General features: G+C 40.7%; 1 protein-coding gene across 13 annotated transcripts in view; it reads right to left on the bottom strand.

The window, feature by feature from the left end:
* LOC147369579 (uncharacterized) overlaps positions 1-17,020 on the bottom strand; it is a 97,887-nt gene extending 80,867 nt beyond the window's left edge. For 10 of the 13 annotated variants that reach the window (XR_015167608.1, XR_015167606.1, XR_015167607.1 and 7 more), the window contains exon 1: positions 16,564-16,952. Coding sequence is in view for 3 of the 13 variants with exons in the window: in XM_086412201.1 (XP_086268327.1) it covers positions 16,564-16,667 (104 nt within the window). In the remaining 10 variants the exon portion in view is untranslated. Of the gene's footprint in view, positions 1-16,563 lie in introns of all 13 variants that reach the window. The other 3 variants (XM_086412204.1, XM_086412200.1, XM_086412202.1) reach the window with 3 other exon arrangements.
* Between the last annotated feature and the right edge of the window lie 4,419 nt (positions 17,021-21,439).

Genomic DNA, 21,439 nt, shown 5'->3' with positions numbered 1-21,439 from the left:
ATTGCCAACATCTGCTGGATCATTGAAAAAGCAAGAGAGTTCCAGAAAAACATCTATTTCTGCATTACTGACTATGCCAAAGCCTTTGACTGTGTGGATCACAATAAACTGTGGAAAATTCTTAAGATAGGAATACCAGTCCACCTGACCTGCCTCTTGAGAAACCTGTATGCAGGTCAGGAAGCAACAGTTAGAAAAGGACATGGAACAACAGACTGGTTCCAAATAGGAAAAGGAGTATATCAAGGCTGTATATTGTCACCCTGCTTATTTAACTTATATGCAGAATACATCATGAGAAACGCTGGGCTGGAGGAAGCACAAGCTGATATCAAGATTGCCAGGAAAAATATCAATAACCTCAGATATGCAGATGACACTACGTTTATAGCAGAAAGAGAAGAGAAACTGAAAAGCTTCTTGATGAAAATCAAAGAGGAGAGTGAAAAAGTTGGCTTAAAGCTCAACGTTCAGAAAATTAACATCATGGCATCTGGTCCCATCACTTCATGGCACATAGATGGAGAAACAGTGGAAACAGTGGCTGACTTTATTTTTCTTGGCTCCAGATGGTGACTGCAGCCAAGAAATTAAAAGACACTTACTCCTTGGAAGGAAAGTTATGACCAACCTAGCTGCTGCTGCTGCTAAGTCGCTTCAGTTGTATCCGACTCTGTGCGACCCCATAGACGGCAGCCCACCAGGCTCCCCGTCCCTGGGATTCTCCAGGCAAGAACACTGGAAGGGGTTGCTATTTCCTTCTCCAATGCATGAAAGTGAAAAGTGAAAGTGAAGTCTCTCAGTCGTGTCGGACTCCTAGCGACCCCATGGACTGCAGCCTACCAGGCCCCTCCGTCCATGGGATTTTCCAGGCAAGAGTACTGGAGTGGGGTGCCATTGCCTTCCCCGGACCAACATAGACAGCATATTAAAAAGCAGAGACTTTACCTTGCTAACAAAGTTCCATCTAGTCAAGGCTATGGTTTTTCCAGTGGTCATGTATGCATGTGAGAGTTGGACTATAAAGAAAGCTGAGTGCTGAAGAATTGACGCTTTTGAACTGTGGTGTTGGAGAAGACTCTTGAGAGTCCCTTGGACTGCAAGGAGATCCAACCAGTCCATCCTAAAGGAGATCAGTCCTGGTGTTCATTGGAAAGACTTATGTTGAAGCTGAAACTCCAATACTTTGGTCACCTGATGCGAAGAGCTGACTCATTTGAAAAGACCTTGATGCTGGGAAAGATTGAGGGCTGGAGGAGAAGGGGACGACAGAGGATAAGATGGTTGGATGGCATCACCGACTCAATGGACATGGGTTTGGGTAGACTCTGACAGTTGGTGTTGGACAGGGAGGCCTGGCATGCTGCGGTTCATGGGGTCGCAAACAGTTGGACATGACTGAATGACTGAACTGAACTGAACTAAAGGACATTCGAGCAACCTAACAGCAGAGGCATGGAAAAGGAACATGTGGTATATATATTTAATGGAATATTGATTAGTCATAAAAAGGAATGAAATAGCATCATTTGCAGAAACATGTCTCCAGTGTATGACAACCCAGAGACTGTCATACAGAGTGAAGTAAATTAGAAAATATCATGTAACGTTGTTTACATGTGGAATCTAGAAAAATGGTACAGATTAACTTCCTGGCAAAGCAGAAATATAGTCACAGATGTAGAGAACAAAATTATGGTTACCAGGGGAGAAGGGAATGGAGGGATGGGATGAATTGGGAGACTGCAATCAACATATATACACTACCATGTATAAAACAGATAACTAATGAGAAACCATTTCTCAGCACAGAGAACCCTACTCAATGATCTGTGGCGCCCTAATGGTAAGGAAATCTTAAAAGGAGTTATCTGTATGTGTGTAACTGATTCACTCTTGTACAGCAAAACCTAACACAACATCGTAAAGCAACTTTACTTCAATAAAAATTAATTAAAAAATAAATGGCCTTTGCTATGTTGAGATATGTTTCCTCTATAGTCACTTTGCTGAGAGTTTTTATCATGAATGGATACAGAATTTTGTCAAGTGCTTTTTCTGCATCTACTGGGATAATTCTGTGATTTTTAGCTTTGTTAATGTGGTGTATCATGTTGACCGATTTGCAGTTATTGAACTGTTTGTAATATTCTCTTATGATTGCTTATATTTCTGTGATAAGCAGCTATATTTTGGATTCCATAATAGGGACCCACAAGGGAGGCCTATAGATTAATAAACTTGTAAATCTAAGAAAACAGAAAACAAACAAAAATCATGGTATCGGCATATAAACAAACAGATCAATGGAACAGACTAGAGAGTCCAGATATAAACCCATTTATATAGACACTGGTTTTGTTTTGTTTAACAAAGTTGCGAAGGCAACACAACAGAGAAGGAGCCTTCAACAAATGTACTACAATAATTGGCTATGCGTGTTTAAAAAACAACCTGGATTCATACCTTGAACCATACATAAAAACTAACTCAAAATGGACACAGACATATACGAATAATCTAAAACTGCAAAATCTGCAGAATAAATGCAGGAGAAAATCTTTGTGCCCTTGGGTTAGTCAAAGATTTCTTAGATGTGCACCAGAAGCACTATCTATTAATTTAAAAATTGATAAGATGGATTTTATCAAAATTTAAAACATCTACTCTTCAAACATACTTTCAAGAAAATGAAAATACAAAGCACAAATTGAGAGAAAAATATTTGCAAAGACAAAGATCGTAAAGAACTGGTGTCCAGAATTCGTATAGAACTCTCAACGTTCAACAGAAAAAAGAGGAGGGGAGAGCAGAGGTACATCATGAGTGTGCAGTTGGAGCAGTTCTTGTGACACACCTGATGGGCACTGATGGAGGGCTTCCCACGCCTAGAGGGATGGGAGGAGGCTCTGTGCAACCAAGTAGGGCATGAGAAGAAAAGAGGGGTAGATGAGGAGTGAAGAGTGAAGACAGAAGGCAATCAGTGCTCATGGTAAGGAGCTGGGGAGAGGAGAGGCTCCCACACTCAAGGAACTCCGCTGACAGCTAGGGGAATCAGCAGGCACAGGAGGGACCTCTGGGGGATTGGGAAATTAGAGGGGAATGCAATGGCCAGTCTATGGAGGGCAGGATGGAGTGGAACTTGTGTGCATGGTACATGTCACAGCCCCGGGCACTTCAGCCTCAGTTGTGTGTCTCCTGGTGGGGAGAAGAGGGGTTTGGGGAGTAGACCCAGAGAGAGGACAACCGTTGGTGGTAGGGGAGGGCCTTCACCCCCAGGGAGGTTGGCAGAGGAGCTCCAGGACACCAAGGAGGTGAGGCACCATTGTACAGTGGTATACAAAGCGTGGGGCCACCACTGTGGCACTCCTTCCTGCCTGCCACCCTGGCCTCCCTGTGCAGTGATAGGGGCACACACCCACACAGGCTCACATGCCCTTCAAGGTGGGGTCTCCCATCTGCTCAGGCCCTGGCAAGCCTGTTGGGATCCCAGGGCTTGAGACCCACTCCTGTCAGAGTCCCCTCTGGCTGTACAGGTCCCAGGCCTGAACCCCATTCCCACAAAAAGCCTCCAAGGACCATGTAGATCCTGGGCCTGAGCCCCACCCCACCAAGGCCACCTGTCACTCCTGATTAAGCCTCCTTTAGCTGCATGGGTCTCAAGGATATCCACTCTTGCCACTGTTATTCAACATAGTTTTGGAACTCCTACACAGGGCAATAATAGAAGAAAGAGAAATAAAAGGAATCCAAGTTGGGAAATAAGAAGTAAAACTGTCACTGTCTACAAATGACAGGATAATTTACATAAAAAATCCTCAAGAGGTCACCAGAAAATTACTGGTACTAAATCAATGAATTTGGTAAAGTTGCAGGATACAAAATTAATTAACAAAAATCTCTAGCATTCCTATAATCTAAAGATGAGAAAGAGAAATTACAGAAACAATCCCATTTACCATTGTAACACAAAGAATAACATACCTAGGAATACTCATAAAACTACAAAATACTGATGAATGAAATCAAAGGTGACACAAACAGATGGAGAGATATACCATGTTCCTGGATTGGAAGAACAAATATTGGGGAAATGGTTATACTACTCAAAGCAATCTACAGATTTAATGCAATTCCTATCAAACTATCAATGGCATTTTTCGCAGGATTAGAACAAATAACTTTACAATTTATATAGAAACACAAAAGACCCTGAATAGCCAAAGCAATCTTGAGAAAAAATAATGGCACTGGAGGAATCAGGTTTCCTGATTTCAGACTATACTACAAAGTCACAGAAATCAAGACAGTACAGTACTGGCACAAAAGCAGAAATACATATCAATGGATCACGATAGAAAGCCCAGAGATAAACACATGCACCTATGGTCACCTAAACTGTAACAAAGGAGTCAAGAATATACAACAGAATAACGACAGTCTCTTCAGTAAGTGGTGCTGGGGATACTGAACAGCTACATGTAAAAGAATGAAATTAGATTGCTCTCTAACACCATACATAAAAATAAGCTCAAAATGGATTAAAGATCTAAATATAAGGCCAGACACTATAAAAATCTTAGAGGAAAACATAGGCAAAAACTCTTTGACATAAATTGCAGCACAATCTTTTTTGACCCACTCCTAGAGTAATGAAGAGTCTTCCCTTGTGGCTCAGATGGTAAAGCGTCTGCCTGCAATGCGGGACACCCGGGTTCAATCCCTGGGTTGGGAAGATCTCCTGGAGAAGGAAACGGCAACCCACTCCAGAACTCTTGCCTGGAGAATCCCACAGATGGAGAAGCCTGGTAGGCTACAGTCCATGGGGTCACAGAGTCAGACACAACTGAGCGACTTCACTTTCACTTTCACTTTCTGATACTTTTCACTTTCAGTTCAGTTCATTCGCTCAGTCGCGTCCAACTCTTTGCGACCCCATGAATCGCAGCAGGCTAGGCCTCCCTGTCCATCACCAACTCCCGGAGTTCACTGAGACTCACGTCCATCGAGTCAGTGATGCCATCCAGCCATCTCATCCTATGTTGTCCCCTTCTCCTCCTGCCCCCAATCCCTCCCAGCATCAGAGTCTTTTCCAATGAGTCAACTCTTCGCATGAGGTGGCCACAGTACTGGAGTTTCAGCTTTAGCATCATTCCTTCCAAAGAAATCCCAGGGCTGATCTCCTTCAGAATGGACTGGTTGGATCTCCTTGCAGTCCAAGGGACTCTCAAGAGTCTTCTCCAACACCACAGTTCAAAAGCATCAATCCTTCGGCACTCAGCCTTCTTCACAGTCCAACTCTCACATCCATACATGACCACAGGAAAAACCATAGCCTTGACTAGACGGACCTTTGTTGGCAAAGTAATGTCTCTGCTTTTGAATATGCTGTCTAAGTTGGTCATAACTTTCTTTCCAAGGAGTAAGAGTCTTTTAATTTCATGGCTGCAGTCACCATCTGCAGTGATTTTGGAGCCCCAAAAAATAAAGTCTGACACTGTTTCCACTGTTTCCCCATCTATTTCCCATGAAGTGGTGGGACTGGATGCCATGATCTTCGCTTTCTGAATGTTGAGCTTTAAGCCAACTTTTTCTCTCTCCACTTTCACTTTCATCAAGAGGCTTTTGAGTTCCTCTTCACTTTCTGCCATAAGGGTGGTGTCATCTGCATATCTGAGGTTACCGATATTTCTCCCGGCAATCTTGACTCCAGCTTGTGTTTCTTCCAGTCCAGCGTTTCTCATGATGTACTCTGCATATAAGTTAAATAAACAGGGTGACAATATACAGCCTTGACAAACTCCTTTTCCTATTTGGAACCAGTCTGTTGTTCCATGTCCAGTTCTAACTGTTGCTTCCTGACCTGCACACAAATTTCTCAAGAGGCAGATCAGGTGTTGTGGTATTCCCATCTCTTTCAGAATTTTCCACAGTTTATTGTGATCCACACAGTCAAAGGCTTTGCCATAGTCAATAAAGCAGAAATAGATGTTTTTCTGGAACTCTCTTGCTTTTACAACTATATCCAATAAAATATTTTTAAAAAGAAAACAGAATATTCAAAACAAAAGAACTGCATAAACTGTAAATTTTAGGGGGGCGGAGTAGAAAATCAGTCATAATCTCTTCATTAATTATCACTATTTACCACCACTATGATATATTTTTTAATGTATTTTTACTGAGCATTTATGTTATATGTCTGTATATCTTTCAAATACATTTTTACAATGAGAAGAGGAAGCTTAGGGGAATAAAAACTGCAATATTAAAAAAAAAGGAAGGGCAAAATATCTGAACAGATGTGTCACCAGGGAATAAATACAGATGGAAAATAGATACATTAAAAAAATGACCATCATTAGTTATTAGGGAAATACAAAATAAAACCATAATAAGGTAACACTACACAGCTATGAGTACATTAAATAAAAATGAACAGATATGTGCATTAACATGGATGAATCTCAGAAGCACTGTGCTAAATGAAAGAAGACATACAAAAGGCTTCATTCTGTTTGGTTCTATTTACTGCATAGAGCATTTTGTAAAGGCAAATCCATAGGAAAAAAGATCAATGGTTGCCAGGGGCTGGGGTTAGGAGGTGTGGAGGTTTGGAGGTGTGTGTGTGTGTGTGTGTGTGTGTGTGTAGTGTGTGCATTAGTCACTCAGTCATGTCCAACTCTTTGTGACCCCATGGACTGTAGCCCAGCAGGTTCCTCTGTCCATGGAATTCTCCAGGCAAGAATTCTGGAGTGGGTTGCCATTTCCTTCTCCAGGGGATGTTCCCAACCCAGAGATCAAACCTGGCTATCTTACAATACAAGCAGATTCTTTACCATCTGAACTGGTAAAGAATCACAGGACTGGAAAAGGTCAGTTTTCATTCCATTCCCAAAGAAAGGCAATGCCAAAGAATGCTCAAACTACCGCACAATTGCACTCATCTCACACACTAGCAAAGTAATGCTCAAAATTCTCCAAGTGAGGCTTCAATACTATATGAACCGTGAACTTCCAGATTTTCAAGCTGGTTTTAGAAAAGGCAGAGGAACCAGAGATCAAATTGCCAACATCTGTTGGATCATCAAAGAAACAAGAGAGTTCCAGAAAAACATCTACTTCTGCTTTATTGACTATGCCAAAGACTGTGGCTGTGTGGATCACAACAAACTGTGGAAAATTCTGAAAGAGATGGGAATACCAGACCACCTGATCTGCCTCCTGAGAAATCTGTATGCAGGTCAAGAAGCAACAGTTAGAACTGGACGTGGAACAACATACTGGTTCCAAATAGGAAAAGGAGTAGTCAAGGCTGTATGTTGTCCCCTGCTTATTTAACTTATATGCAGAGTACATCGTGAGAAACACTGGGCTGGAGGAAGCACAGGCTGGAATCAAGATTGCTGGGAGAAATATCAATAACTTCAGATATGCAAATGACACTACGCTTACAGCAAAAAGAGAAGAGGAACTGAAGAGCCTCTTGATGAACGTGAAAGAGGAGAGTGAAAAAGTTGGCTTAAAACTCAATATTCAAAAAACTAAGATAATGGCATCTGGTCCCATCACTTCATGACAAATAAATGAGGAAACAATGGAAACAGTGACAGACTTTATTTTTTTGGGCTCCAAAATCATTGCAGATGGTGACTGCAGCCAAGAAATTAAAAGCTGCTTGCTCCTTGACAGAAAAGCTATGACCAATCAAGACAGCATATTAAAAAGCAGAAATTACTTTGCCAAAAAAGGCCTGTCCAGTCAAAGCTATGATTTTTCTTGCAGTCATGTATGGATGTAAGAGTTGGATTATAAAGAAAGCTGAGTGCCGAAGAATGGATGCTTTTGAATTGTGGTGTTGGAGAAGACTCTTGAGAGTCCCTTGGACTTGCAAGGAGATCAATCCAGTCCATCCTAAAAGAAATCAGTCCTGAATATTCACTGGAAGGACTGATGTTGAAGCTGAAGCTCCAATATTTTGGCCACTTGATGGGAAAAGCTGAATCACTGGAAAAGATCCTGATGTTGGGAAAGAAAGAAAGCAGGGAGCAGAAGGGGACGACAGAGGATGAGATGGTTGGATGGCATCACCTACTCAATGGATGTGAGTTTGAGCAAGCTCTGGGAATGGGTGATGGACAGGGAAGCCTGGCATGCTGCAGTCCATGGGGTCGCAAAGAGTCAGACACGACTCAGCAACTGAACTGAACCCTGAAAGTGGTGATGGTTACATGTTTACATTACTGTATATTAGTCTGTCAAAACTCTGAACTGCACACTTAGTTTTACTGTATGTAAATTATACTTTAATAAACTTGAAGTTTAAAATGAAAAAAACTTCAACTTACAGAATCAAATATAATTGCTCTTAGAAAAATAAGACAGAGACTTGCTAAGTCACTTCAGTCATGTCTGACTCTGTGCGACCCCATAGATGGCAGCCCACCAGGCTCCCCCATCCCTGGGATTCTCCAGGCAAGAACACTGGAGTGGGTTGCCATTTCCTTCTCCAGTGCATGAAAGTGAAAAGTGAAAGTGAAGTCGCTCAGTTGTGTCCAACCCTCAGCGACCCCATGGACTGCAGCCTACCAGGCTCCTCCATCCATGGGATTTTCCAGGCAAGAGTACTGGAGTGGGGTGCCACTGCCTTCTCCGAAGACAGAGACTTAAATGTCCTTATTTCTTAAAGAACATTAAGCACTTGCAAGGAGTTCAAATAAAGGCTCTCAGATTAGAAACTGTGATTATCACTAACATGAAAATTCAATTTTCCAACTAAAAAATCTGGTTTAAAGTCCTTTCTTAAAGTCCCACTGGCCCTGCTATGCAGGCCCTTATTATGGCCCACATGAATTGCAGCAAAAATTTTCTAACTGATCTCCCTGAACACATCCTCCATACTGTTTTCTACACATTCTAAACCAAATCTGACCACACAGGTCTCCCATTCAAAAGTCTCTGATGCTTTCCCATACAATAAATTTTAAAAACCCAAAGGTCAGAAGACCCTTCCCAACCTAGTCTTAACGTAACCTCTTCAGGCTAACTTTCATTTCTGACTTCCTGAATACAAACTTTTAACTCAGTATATCCCAGTACATATTAAGATCACATTACGCAGTCTACCTGAAGTTTCCACTTGATACCCCTCTGGGCCTCTGTACCATCTAGTTTATAATACTCCCTCTACCGCATCTGCCCTCCTCTTCAGGTTCTCCTACACAAATGTCATCTTGGAAGAGGCTTTTCCAGGTCTTCCCCCTCTCCTGTGTTCCACAGTATACACCTTTATAGTGTTCAGCACACAGTTACAATATGATTACTTGTTTGAACTCCCTAAAGTAAGATCTCCTCAAGGACAGGCACCATGTCTTAACTTAGCTCTGATTCTCCAGGGCCTAGCTATATTCTAACTGAATGGGTGCTTTGGTGGGCCAGATACTTGTAAAGGCAGATGTTAATGAGAATTTCTTATTCAAGAAAATCCTTTCAAGAAAAAGGATATATTTTTTTCATATTACTAAAGCAGTGTGGGAAAAGCAACTGCTGAGAACTTACAAATAACATTTTCTAGTTATTAAAACAGCATTCTAAGCTGATTCATGTTGAGGTTTGACAGAAAACAATAAAATTCTGTAAAGCAATTACCCTTCAATTAAAAAATAAATACTTTTTTAAAAAACATCATTCTACATATGGAATTTAGAAAGATGGTAACAATAACCCTGTATACGAGACAGCAAAAGAGACACTGATGTACAGAACAGCCTTATGGACTCTGTGGGACAGGGAGAGGGTGGGAAGATTTGGGAGAATGGCATTGAAACATGTATACTATCATGTATGAAATGAGTCCCCAGTCCAGGTTTGATGCACGATACTGGATGCTTGGGGCTGATGCACTGGGACAACCCAGAGGGATGGTATGGGGAGGGAGGAGGGAGGAGGCTTCAGGATGGGGAACACATGTATACCTGTGGCGGATTCATTTCGATATTTGGCAAAACCAATACAATATTGTAAAGTTTAAAAATAAAATTTAAAAAAAAACATCAGTCTACATTTAGATGAGAATGCTGTAAGAGGAAAAAAAAAAATGTGAAGAAATGAAATCAGAAAGCTCACATGAGCTACTTACCAGCTGTGTGATTTGGGGAAATTGTTAATCTTTCTGTATACACTTTCTTGATACATAAAATGTGAATATTAACAATGGGGTAATGTAAACCATCACAATGAGATAATACATTGTGAAAGGGCTTTTGTGAATTTAGAACATAAACTATAGCAATAATAAGGAGAAAAAAGAAATGTTATCTTCCGGAAGTCACCAAGACAGCTGAATAGAAAACCCTGTTCTCATCCCACAAACACACTAATTCAACAATTCACAAAATTGCTCATAAGAAATTTAGACACTAGCTTTTTTGAAAAGATAAACAAACTTGATAAACCTCTAGCTAGACTAAGAAAAAAAGAGAGAACACTCTAAGTAAAATCAAAAATAAAAGAGGAGTCATTACAGTTGATGCTACAGAAATTTAAAAGATCATGCTTTTTAAAAAATTTTTTTTTTTTGGCCATGTTGCAAGACATGTGAGATCTCGGTTCCTTGACCAAGGATCAAACCCACATTTCCTGCACTGGAAGCACTGAACCATGGACTGCCAGGGAAGTCCCAAGACTATTTTTAATTTAAGGTAAAAATAATAGTCTACTATGAATAATCATACACCAACAAATTGGATAACTTAGGAGAAATGGATAAACTCCTAGAAACCCACAGTTTACCAAAACCAAAGCAGACAGAAAATTACCTCAACATAATAAAGGCCATAAATGTAAAGGGCACAGCTAACATCATACTCAATGATGAAAAGCTGAAAGCTTTTTCTCTAAGATCAGAAACAAAGCAAGGCTGCTCACTCCAGCAACTTCTAGTCAACCTGGTACAAGAAGTCCTAGCCAGAGTATTTAGGCAAGAAAAAGAAACAAAAGGCATCCAAATTAAAAAGGAAAAGTCTATTTGTAGATGACATGATCTTGTAGAAAACTCCACCAAAAAAAAAAATGTTAGGATAAACACTCTCATAAAATTGCTGTACACAAAATCAACATGCAAAAATCAGTTCTATTTCTACACACTAACAACAAACTATCTGAAAAGGAAATTAGGCCAGCAATCCCATTTACAATAGTGTCAAAAAGAATAAAATATTTAGGAATAAATTTAACTACGAAAATGAAAGATCTGCACACTGAAAAGTATAATACATTGATGAAAAAAAATTAAATACATAAACAAATGGAAAGACAGCCCCTGTCCATGGATCAGAAGACTCAGTATTGTTTAAATGCCTATACTACTCAAAGAGAGTTACAGATTCAATTCAATCTCCGCCAAAATTATAATGGGCTATATTTTTTTTTTTTAACAGAAAAAGAAAAAAACAATCCTAAAGCTCAGAGGGAACCATAAGAACCCTGAAGAGCCAAAATGATCTTAAGAAAGCACAAGATTTCAAAAGCACTTAATGATTTCAAAACTCTTACAATGTTACAGTAATTAGAACAGTATAGCACAGCATATAGACCAATGGAACAGAACAGAGAGCCCAGAAATAAATCTCTGCATACAAGGTCAGATGATCTTCAACAAGAGTGCCAAGAAAACATACTGGGTAAAGGATATTTTTTTTTTGCCAAATGGTATTTAAAAAAATGGATATCCACGTGCAAAAGAATGAAAATGAACCCTTATTTCACACAATATACAAAAATCAAAGTGGATTAAAGATGTAAACATAGATCTGAAATTGTAAAACTCTTAGAAGAAAACACAGAGGGACATCGTCATGAAATTGGTCTTGGCAATGATTTCATGGATATGACAGCAGAAGCACAGGCAACAAAAAGGAAAAATAGGTAAGTGGGATTACATCAAACTAAAAAATTTCTGCATATTAAAGGAAATAATTAACAGAGTGAGAAGGTAACCTACAAAATGGGAGAAAATATTTGCAAACTATACACCCAATAAGAGGATAATTTCCATAACATATAAGTGGCTCCTACACTCAATAGCAAAAACACTAATAACCTGAATAAAAATGAGCTAAAGAGTTAAATAGGCACTTCTCCAAAGATACACAAATGGTTAACAAGAATATGAACAGATGGCTTAGCTTCACTAAGTATCAGGGAAAGACAAATTAAAACCACAAACCTTGTACATATTAGGATGGCTATTATCAAAAAGTCCAAAGACAACGTATTGGTGAGGATATGGGTAAACTGGAACACTTGTATAATGTAGACAGGAATGCAAAATTGTACTGTTGCTATGGAAAACAGCAGAGAGGTTCCTCAAAAGATTAGAAATTGCAGTACTATATGATCCAGCAATCTCACTTCTGGGTATATATCTGAAAGAATGGGAATTAGGATCTTGAAGAGATATCTGTTGTTATACTCCCAAGTTCACAGCAGTCACTATTCACAGCGGCTACTATGTGAAAACAACCTAAAAGTCCATCAGAGGCTGAGCAGATAAAGACAATCAGGTATACGCACACAATGAAATGTTATTTGGGCTTTAAAAAGAAGAGAATTCAGACATATGCAACAATATAGGTGAACCCAGAGGACATTATGCTGAGGGAATAAGCCAATCATAGAATGACAAATACTGCAAGATAGCACTTAAGTGAGGTATCTAAAATAAGCAAACTCATAGAATCACACAGGTGAATGGTGGCTGCCAGGGGCTGTTGGGGAGGGGGTTACGGATAGGAAGTTGTTAACCAATAGGCATAAAATTTCAGTTATGCAAGACTAATTAATCCTGACGATCTACTGAACAACACTGTGTATAGTTAATTATACTGTATCATACACGTAAAATTTTGTTAACGTGGAAAAAATTACTATTTTTTTTTTTGGCTCACAGAACCCTTTCAGATAAGAGGTTATAATGTTAATAAATAGTTTGGAAATACCTTCAAAGTCAACAGCCAGGGTGATTGATAAAGCAAAGAAGTTTTGCCAATGAATTTGGAGCATTGAAAACAGTCTGGGAGCATTAAAAAAAAAAAAAAAAAAGACTGGGGCATTAAAAACAGACTAGGGGAGGGGAATGTACTCAAAAGACTAAAAATAATTTTTAGTTTTTATCTAAATTATGGGCTTTTTCAATTATAGCTAGAACTTTCAAGAAAACCCAAATGAGAGCCAGGAAATCTCAAGCCATAATGAAGAATTTTCAAAGATTAACCTATACATGAAAGTAAATAACACAACAGTAGAATTATTTAAACTGCAGCACTGAGGAGGTCAAAAATAAAAGATTTAGATAAAAATTCTGATTTTGTAGTGAACAGACCTCTAATCCTAAAAATGTGAAAATATACTTTCTACCATCAACAAAAGTGTGTCAGCATTCTCTAGGATTGTTATAATTAAAAAGACAGACAATAAAGAGTGTTGGCAAGAATGTGGAGAAACTGGTACTCCTATATATTGCTTTGAGAATGTATTAATAAAATGGTGCACCCACTGTGTAAAACAATTATCATATGTCCCAGATAGTCCACTCCTAGGCATATATTCAAGAGAACTGAAAAAAACATTCTTACACAAAAACTTGTACAGGAATGTTCAGAGCGGCATTATTCACAATAACCAAAAGATGTAAAAAACCCAACCCAAACGTCCATTAACTGCTGAAGGATAAATAAAATGCTCTCTCTCTCTCTCTATATATATATATGCATATGTATATATATATATATATACACACACACATCTATACACACACAACGTAGTATTATTCAGCCATAAAAAGGAATGAAGTACTGTTAAATACAACATGGACGAACCTTGAAAACATCTCAACTGAAAGAAACCAACTACATAACAACATATCCTGTATGATTCCATTTATAAGAGATGTCCAGAGCAGGCAAATCCATACAGAAAGAAAGTAGATTAGTGGTTGTCAAGGGCAAAGGATGGAGGGAGAGAAGGAATAATTGCTAATGGGCAGAAAGTTTCTTTTTCAGCTGATGAAAATGTTCTGGAATTAAGACAGTTCTAATTAGAGGCAGAACTTTGTGAATATACTAAAAATCACTGAATTGTACACTTTGAAAGAGCGAATCTATCTCAGTTTTTAAAAATATAGTGTATCACAGTAGGGTGATCCATCTGATTAAACAAGGCATAAACTTTGTAACCTGGGGACCATGAACAGTTAGCTGTTTCCTACTTAGATACATCACAAATTACACACCTTCTTGTAGCCAAGAATCAAAGACAGATGCTGTCAAATCACAAACAAGAATCAGAAAGCTAGTATGACACCACCTTTCGTATACAAAGCTGCCAGACAGTCAGCTGAAAGATTGATCTGCTGAAACTTCTTTTTTCGTTGTTGTGCCCCCAAGAATTCATCAAAAAATACAGTTAAGTACAGAGCTGAAAAAATGTTTTTCCCAAGTGCTCCTTGCTCTAGCCACATCCATTTTTGGTCTTTAGTACCACAGGAAGAACATCTCAGCATTAATTTTATCTTGAATACAATTGTTTCCAGAATATACTAAATTACTGAGTGAAGCATCTTGTAAGAAATGGTGTTCTCTGTGGCTATAATATGGGGATAAGGCACTGTAATAAATATCCTAAAAGGACTCACTTTCCCTACCAGTTATGGATATATGGGAAGAAATCTGTCCCAAGCATAATAATTAATATCACCAACGGTATTCAATAATCTAGAAAACAGCTGTTGACTTTGGAGGGTCAACAAAGGGTCAATTAACCAGAATATTAAAATTCACTGACAAGAGCTTTTAACACTCCATTTTTAAAGAAAAAGTATTATGCCTTTAGTATTCACACTCAAAATCCAAAATTGTAAGAAGTCAGCAGGGCAATGGCACTCCACTCCAGTATCCTTGCCTGGAAAATCCCATGGACAGAGGAGCCTGGTAGGCTGCAGTCCATGGGGTCACTAAGAGTTGGACACGACTGGGTGACTTCACTTTCATTTTTCACTTTCATGCATTGGAGAAGGAAATGGCAACCCACTCCAGTGTTCTTGCCTGGAGAATCCCAGGGACGGGGGAGCCGTCTATGGGGTTGCACAGAGTTGGACACGACTGAAGTGACTTAGCAGCAGCAGCAGCAGGGGCTCCTACAGTCAACACAGACACTCAAATGAAGCTTGTAGTACCATATATTACATGTGCTTCAGAGCAGAGGTCTATGTTTGTGCTGATCACCTACCTCCAGGGCTTAGCACATGCAGCTGGGTCACTTCAGTCGTGTCAGACTCCTCAGTTAATGGGATTTTCCAGCCAAGAATATTGGAGTTGCTATGCCCTCCTCCAGGGGATCTTCCCGACTCAGGGATCAAACCTGCTTCTCTGGCATTGGAGGCAGATTCTTTACTGCTGAGCCACCAGGGAAGCCCCGGCTTAGCACAGTGATCAGCATTTTATTAGCAATATTTCTTAAACTAATGTTTGATGAAATCCAATCTAAAATAATGACTTTAAGCCTCTGTAAATCGGAAATTCAAAAAACATTACCTGTCCACCTTATATATCTACTTATAAACGCAGGAGAACTTTCAGAGTGGTTTTTCAAGCTCCCTTTTAAAGCATACACTGACTACACTCAGTCTTTCAAGAGCAAATTAAGAAAATACAAAGCAATACAAAACAAAAAATTGACTATCATTTTTGCATCTGCGGCAAAGGATGGGCTGGGATAAATTACACACTTTATTTGCCAGGCTACCCACAGGAAGAGACTGATTATTCTCCAATGATCCCATAAGGTTAAGATGAAGTCATTTTTTCTCAGGTTCTACTGACAAGCTGGTCATAGATGTTTACAATGGAACTCCCGTATAAACACCCAAAGGAAGAATCCTAATTGTTTCGTTAACAGATTACACCTGTGGTGAAAAGGGCTTCCTCTGGCTTGGGGCCAACCGCCCACTTTCCAATAATGAAGGTTCTATTAGTCAGCACTATAGTACCATGTTCTAACCGTGCAGCGTCAACAAGCAATGGCTACAAGTTGTGTAAAAACTCCTCTAGGCTTTGGGCTCTTCTTAGGTAAAAGATGGAATCATCGTTGCGGTTGGCTTCTGGGATGAAGGAAGAAATTAACTTACATATATGTAAAACATCCGGCACAAGACGGCAGCTACTCAAAAACATAAATTGCCTCCCTGAAGTGGCCACTGCTCTCAGAGGCAAACACACAGATACTCCACAAAGGTTTTCCACAAAAGTTTATCAGCACATGCATTCAGGATGCCAAAAAAAAAAAAAGGTGTCCCTGTCCTCAGGGAACCTACAGCCAAGATCAGGAGCTGGGCAGCCTGAGTGGCTGTACAGAGTTATAACTGGGCAGGCCCGGCCGCTCAATGCCTGCCTCACCTGTGCCAGGCACACACCACACACACCTAGGCAAGTGCGGTCAAAATCTCGACCGCAAGCGCCAGAAACGCGACTCAACCCAGCTTAAGCAATACTAAAAGAAAAACTGTACCTCACAGAGGAAGATGCTGAGGCTCGAAACCAGCTTCTTCCCTCACTCTCCTCTCCACACGGTATGCCTTCCGCCAAGATGGGTTCTGCCTCGGGCTGCAACATGGCGCCTATCAGTTCACCTGCGGTGGAGAGGTGGGGCTTCCTCCCGAAGACTTTATATCAGTACAAAGACTGACGTTTGTACTCACTTATCATTGGCCCAAACTGGCTTGGGCCTGCCCACCTGCCAACCAATCAGTAATAAGAGAGAGCCAACTAATCATGATTGACTGAAAGCCTACCAGTGGAAGAGACGCTTGAGAGTCAATTCCAAGTGTCCATTACAAGGCACTCAGTAAATGACTATTTGATGAAGAAATAAATGGAGTAATGAATGGCTGAATCTACAAATATAATGGAATTTGTGCTCCTTTTGAAGGATTTCCGCCCCTCTGGGGAAGGTTGTGGGGCTGCTGCTTTCAGTTTGAGTTCCACATAATTAGACTCATGTGAGTGTACCCAGAATTGATTTCACTGGAAAGCTATCAGCAATTAAGCGTAGACCACCATTAATATTACTAAGCAAGTAATACAAGTCAGGCATTACTTGGAGTGTAACTTGGGTTTGAGAGCATAGGATTGGAGTGATAAAGGCCTGGGTTCAAATCCTTTCTCTACCATTTATTAGGTATGTAATCTTGGACAACTTGCTTAACCACTGGACCTCTGTTTCCTTATCTGCTGAACGGAGAAATCATATTTCCTACCTCACAATGTTTGTGTGAGAATTCAATAATAAAACATAGGTGAAATGGTCAGTATACTGAATATTTAATAGATGCTAGCCATAATTGCCATTCATAATAAATTCATCCCAAATCAGCTTTAATTTCAATGTAAACTACTCAGAACTAGGAGAGGAAAGGCACCTGTTCTCTGTCTCATAAAGCATTAAAATAGTCATCTTATTAACTGGAAGGACTCAGAGTAGGCAGGCTGCTCTCATGTAAGATATACCTGGTCCTGTTCTGTGATACTGCCATTCTGGACGCCCTGCCCTGAAGAAGGCATGTCACTACTATGTTTCTCTGTTTAAAACCTATATATTTACCCAAGAGAAATTAAAAATCTATACCCTGGTACTTCCTTGGTGGTTCAGTGGTTAAGAATCTGCCTGCCAATGCAGGAGACATGGGTTTAATCCCTGGTCTGGGAAGATTCCATGTGCCATGGGGCAACTAAGCCCTTGGGCCACAACTACTTCATCCGCAGAACTCTAGAGCCAGCGTGCCACAACTAGTGACCCTGGTGTGCTGAAACTACTGAAACCCATATGCCTAGAGCCCATGTTCCTCAACAAGACAAGCCATGGCAATGAGAAGCCTGCACACCGAACAAAGAGTAAGTCCCTGCTCTCCAAAAGCCCCTGTGCAGCAACAAAGACCCAGCACAGCCAAATATGAATAAAAATTTGTTAAAAAATAAAGAATATATATGCCCTCACAAAGGCTTGTACATGAATGTTTATGGTAGTCAAAAATTGAAACAAAAAAAAAAAAAAAAAAAAACCAGTAAAGAACAAGTACTCCTTAACAGTGAATGGATAAGCAAATTGATAAAATGAAATACTACAGGTAATAAAAAGGAATAAACACTGAAACATGCAACAACATGGACGAATCTCAAAACCATGTTGAGTGAAAGAAGCCAGACACAAAAGAGCACTTAGTGTATGATTTCATTTATTTAAAATTCTATAAAAGGCAAACTAATTTATACTAACAGAAAGCAGATCATTGGTTTCCTGGGGCCAGGTGTAAGGAACAGGTGGAGATAGAGATGAGGCAGAAGGGAATTTTGAGGGGGTGATGGAAATGATCAGTATCTTGACTGGGTGCTGGTGGTAGTTAAAATAATGTACATATTTTTCAAAACTCAAACTGTTCACTTAAAATGGGTGCATTTTATCATATATAGATCAGCTCTCAGCTGACCATATTACTGTTTGAATTCTCTGTAGACAAGGCACCTCCGTATTGCTGGCCCCAGCACACGCTGCTACCACTGTCCCCTCCCACCCCATCCCCCATCCCCATCTCTGTCTTGGTCTGATACAGTCGATGAAGAGGAAGCATAGATTCTGAACTGCATATGACTGCAGAAAAACTAACATCAAAAAACTAAAATCATGGCATCCAGTCCCATCAATTCATGGCAAATAGATAGGGAAACAATAGAAACAGTGACTGACTTTTTTGGGGGCTCCAAAATCACTGTAGATAGTGACTGCAGCTGTGAAATTAAAAGACACTTACTCCTTGGAAGAAAAACAATGACAAACCTAGACAGCATATTAGAAAGCAGAGACATTACTTTGCCAACAAAGGTCCATCTAGTCAAAGCTATGGCTTTTCCAGTAGTCATGTATGGATGTGAGAGTTGGACCATAATGAAGGCTGAACACTGAAGAATTGATGCTTTTGAACTATGATGTTGGAGAAGACTCTTGAGAGTCCCTTGGACTGCAAGGAGATCCAACCAGTCCATCCTAAAGGAAATCAGTCCTGAATAATCATTGGAAGGACTGATGCTAAAGCTGAAGCTCCAATACTTTGGCCACCTGATAGGAAAAGCTGAATCATTGAAAAAGACCCTGATGCTGGGAAGAATGAAAGCAGGGAGGAGAAGGGGAAAACAGAGGATGAGATGGTTGGATGGTATCACTGACTCAATGGAGCAAGCTCCAGAAGATGGTGAAGGACAGAGAAGCCTGACGTGTTATGTGCTGTAGGGGTTACAAAGAGTCAGACACGACTGAGCAACTGAACAACAACAATGATTGCAGAGAGACTCTAATTCAGTCATTCCATTTATCAGTGAGGAACTAAAACTTGGAGAGCAAATAAAGTTGGACAAGGTCTGACTTACATTGGTTCAGAGAAACAAAAGGAGCAGCAGAGTGCCTGAGTAACCCTTAACAGATGACCTACAAGAAATAAAAATCCTTCATGGGCTGGGGCATTTCTGAGCCAGTGTTCTCTGCTATCCACTGGGTGTGGGTATGGGTGCGGGGATTTTTCTAGCTCACTGCTTTCATGCTCAATGATTCAGCCACATCCATCGGCTCAAAGGACTAGTCTATTTTTATCCAGGCAGAGATACTGGCACTTGGACCAGGTTCTTGTTTCAAACACAGTTGAATAGCTGGGTTGGAGAAGCAGAGACCTCACTAAATGCCTTGTACCTGCTCACACTGGCTTATGTCATCTTAAGATCAGGAGTTCTCAGAAGAGCTTCTGATGTTGAAAAGCTAAGAAACTCCCTAAAATAGTTTACAGATACCTCTGGATTACGAGTCCACCAGCAGTTATAGTTTTGCATATGTTGACAAGGGACAAGGTTTAGATACTAGACCTGACCCTCCCTGATCAAAGTTAGATGACTGTTTTGGAAACAATAAAATTCCCACTGCATTACCCATCCCTCTCTCCATCCCCTTAGTCACTCTTATCCTGGGTTAGTTACAAACAGAAAAGCTGCTCTCTCCATCTCTGCACACACCCTTCATTTGATCTTGCTGGGGAGTGAACTGCTGAAACAAGAACCTTGGATGTGAAGGAAGGTGTAGAGAAGATCAAAATTACTGTGTTATTAGATTTACTTTCTGTTGGGGGGCATTTGTCCCTAGATGACTGTTTATAAGTAAGATCCGGTGTCTGAAGGTGTCTGGGTTCGAAAGCCAGCTCCATCAGTCCCAGGCTTTGTGAGCTTGGATGGATCATTCTGTGCCTCAATCTGCTCATCTGTAAAATGGAGCCCATCATAGCAGTTTCACAGGGTGCTAAAGTGAAAGGCAGACCAGTTCTCTCTTTAGTGTTCATGGAACGACAGTGATCAGGTCAGATTACTGCCTGCCAAGTTCCTTTCCCACATCTCCACACTCACACAACCCAGCAGCACAGCCCAAGGGCACTCACTGGGCCACTGACTTGATCGGTGGTACCACTTGGGCTGAACTCCAGATATCCTGGGTCCCAGACCTGTACTAATGTCTTTAATGGCTCCGAGCTACACTCACATTTACCAGAAATACATAAATTAAATAATTATGGCTGGCACAAAACAGGGCCTGAGGAAGGTCAGGCTGAAGCACACAGAAAAACTCCTCTCCAGTGCCGCTCCTGCTCTGGCTGGGGCAGAGGCCAGCAGGCCCTCAGCAGCTGGGGGTTAAGCGGGGAGAAGCATAAGCTAGGCCTGCAGAGTTAGCAGCTGTTCTGCCTGGCTGTGGCCCCCCAGCTTCACGCAAACTTAATTGCCTTCTTTTCTAACAATGAAGTAGAGGCCAGGTTTTCTAAGTATTTTCCCACCTGGAAAAGCTCCATCCTGCAGTAAACAGTCCTTTATTCATCCTGGAAGAATCTTCCAAACTCTTCCTGGGCCAGTAAATTCCCTATAGAAGGCTTCTGCAGCCAGAGCAGTGAACCGTCTTCCAAGGGAATTTTTCTCATTTATGGCTGAAGTCTGGAGCGGCTGCGGAGGGAATGGTTTCTGTCTTATTTTGCTGGTCCCAACAGGACGACCATGGGACGAGGCCCTTTCAGCCACTGTTCTTCACAGATGGAGCTTTCTTTGAGTCATAGCTTAAAAGGTGACTCCTCCTTGGAGTCGTCCCTGACCCCACACACCCTTCCAGCACCATGAATGTCTTCTTCCTAACTCTCCCAGCTTTCATTTTTGTTCATTTCTTTATTGGTGCACATGTGTCTAATGTAATTCATTTGTTCACAGCTGTCTTCTCTACAGGACTGTGAGGAGAGCAGGGGCTGGATCTGTCTTAATTACAACTGGAATTCCAGGATTCAGCATCACGCTAAATCAACACCTGTAGGTGAGTG

Source organism: Bos grunniens, chromosome 7 (assembly GCF_055505025.1).
Source record: "Bos grunniens cultivar Pamir isolate PY7600 chromosome 7, Bosgru_T2T1.0, whole genome shotgun sequence".
NCBI lineage: Eukaryota > Metazoa > Chordata > Mammalia > Artiodactyla > Bovidae > Bos > Bos grunniens.
This window is presented reverse-complemented; position numbering and strand designations above follow the sequence as displayed.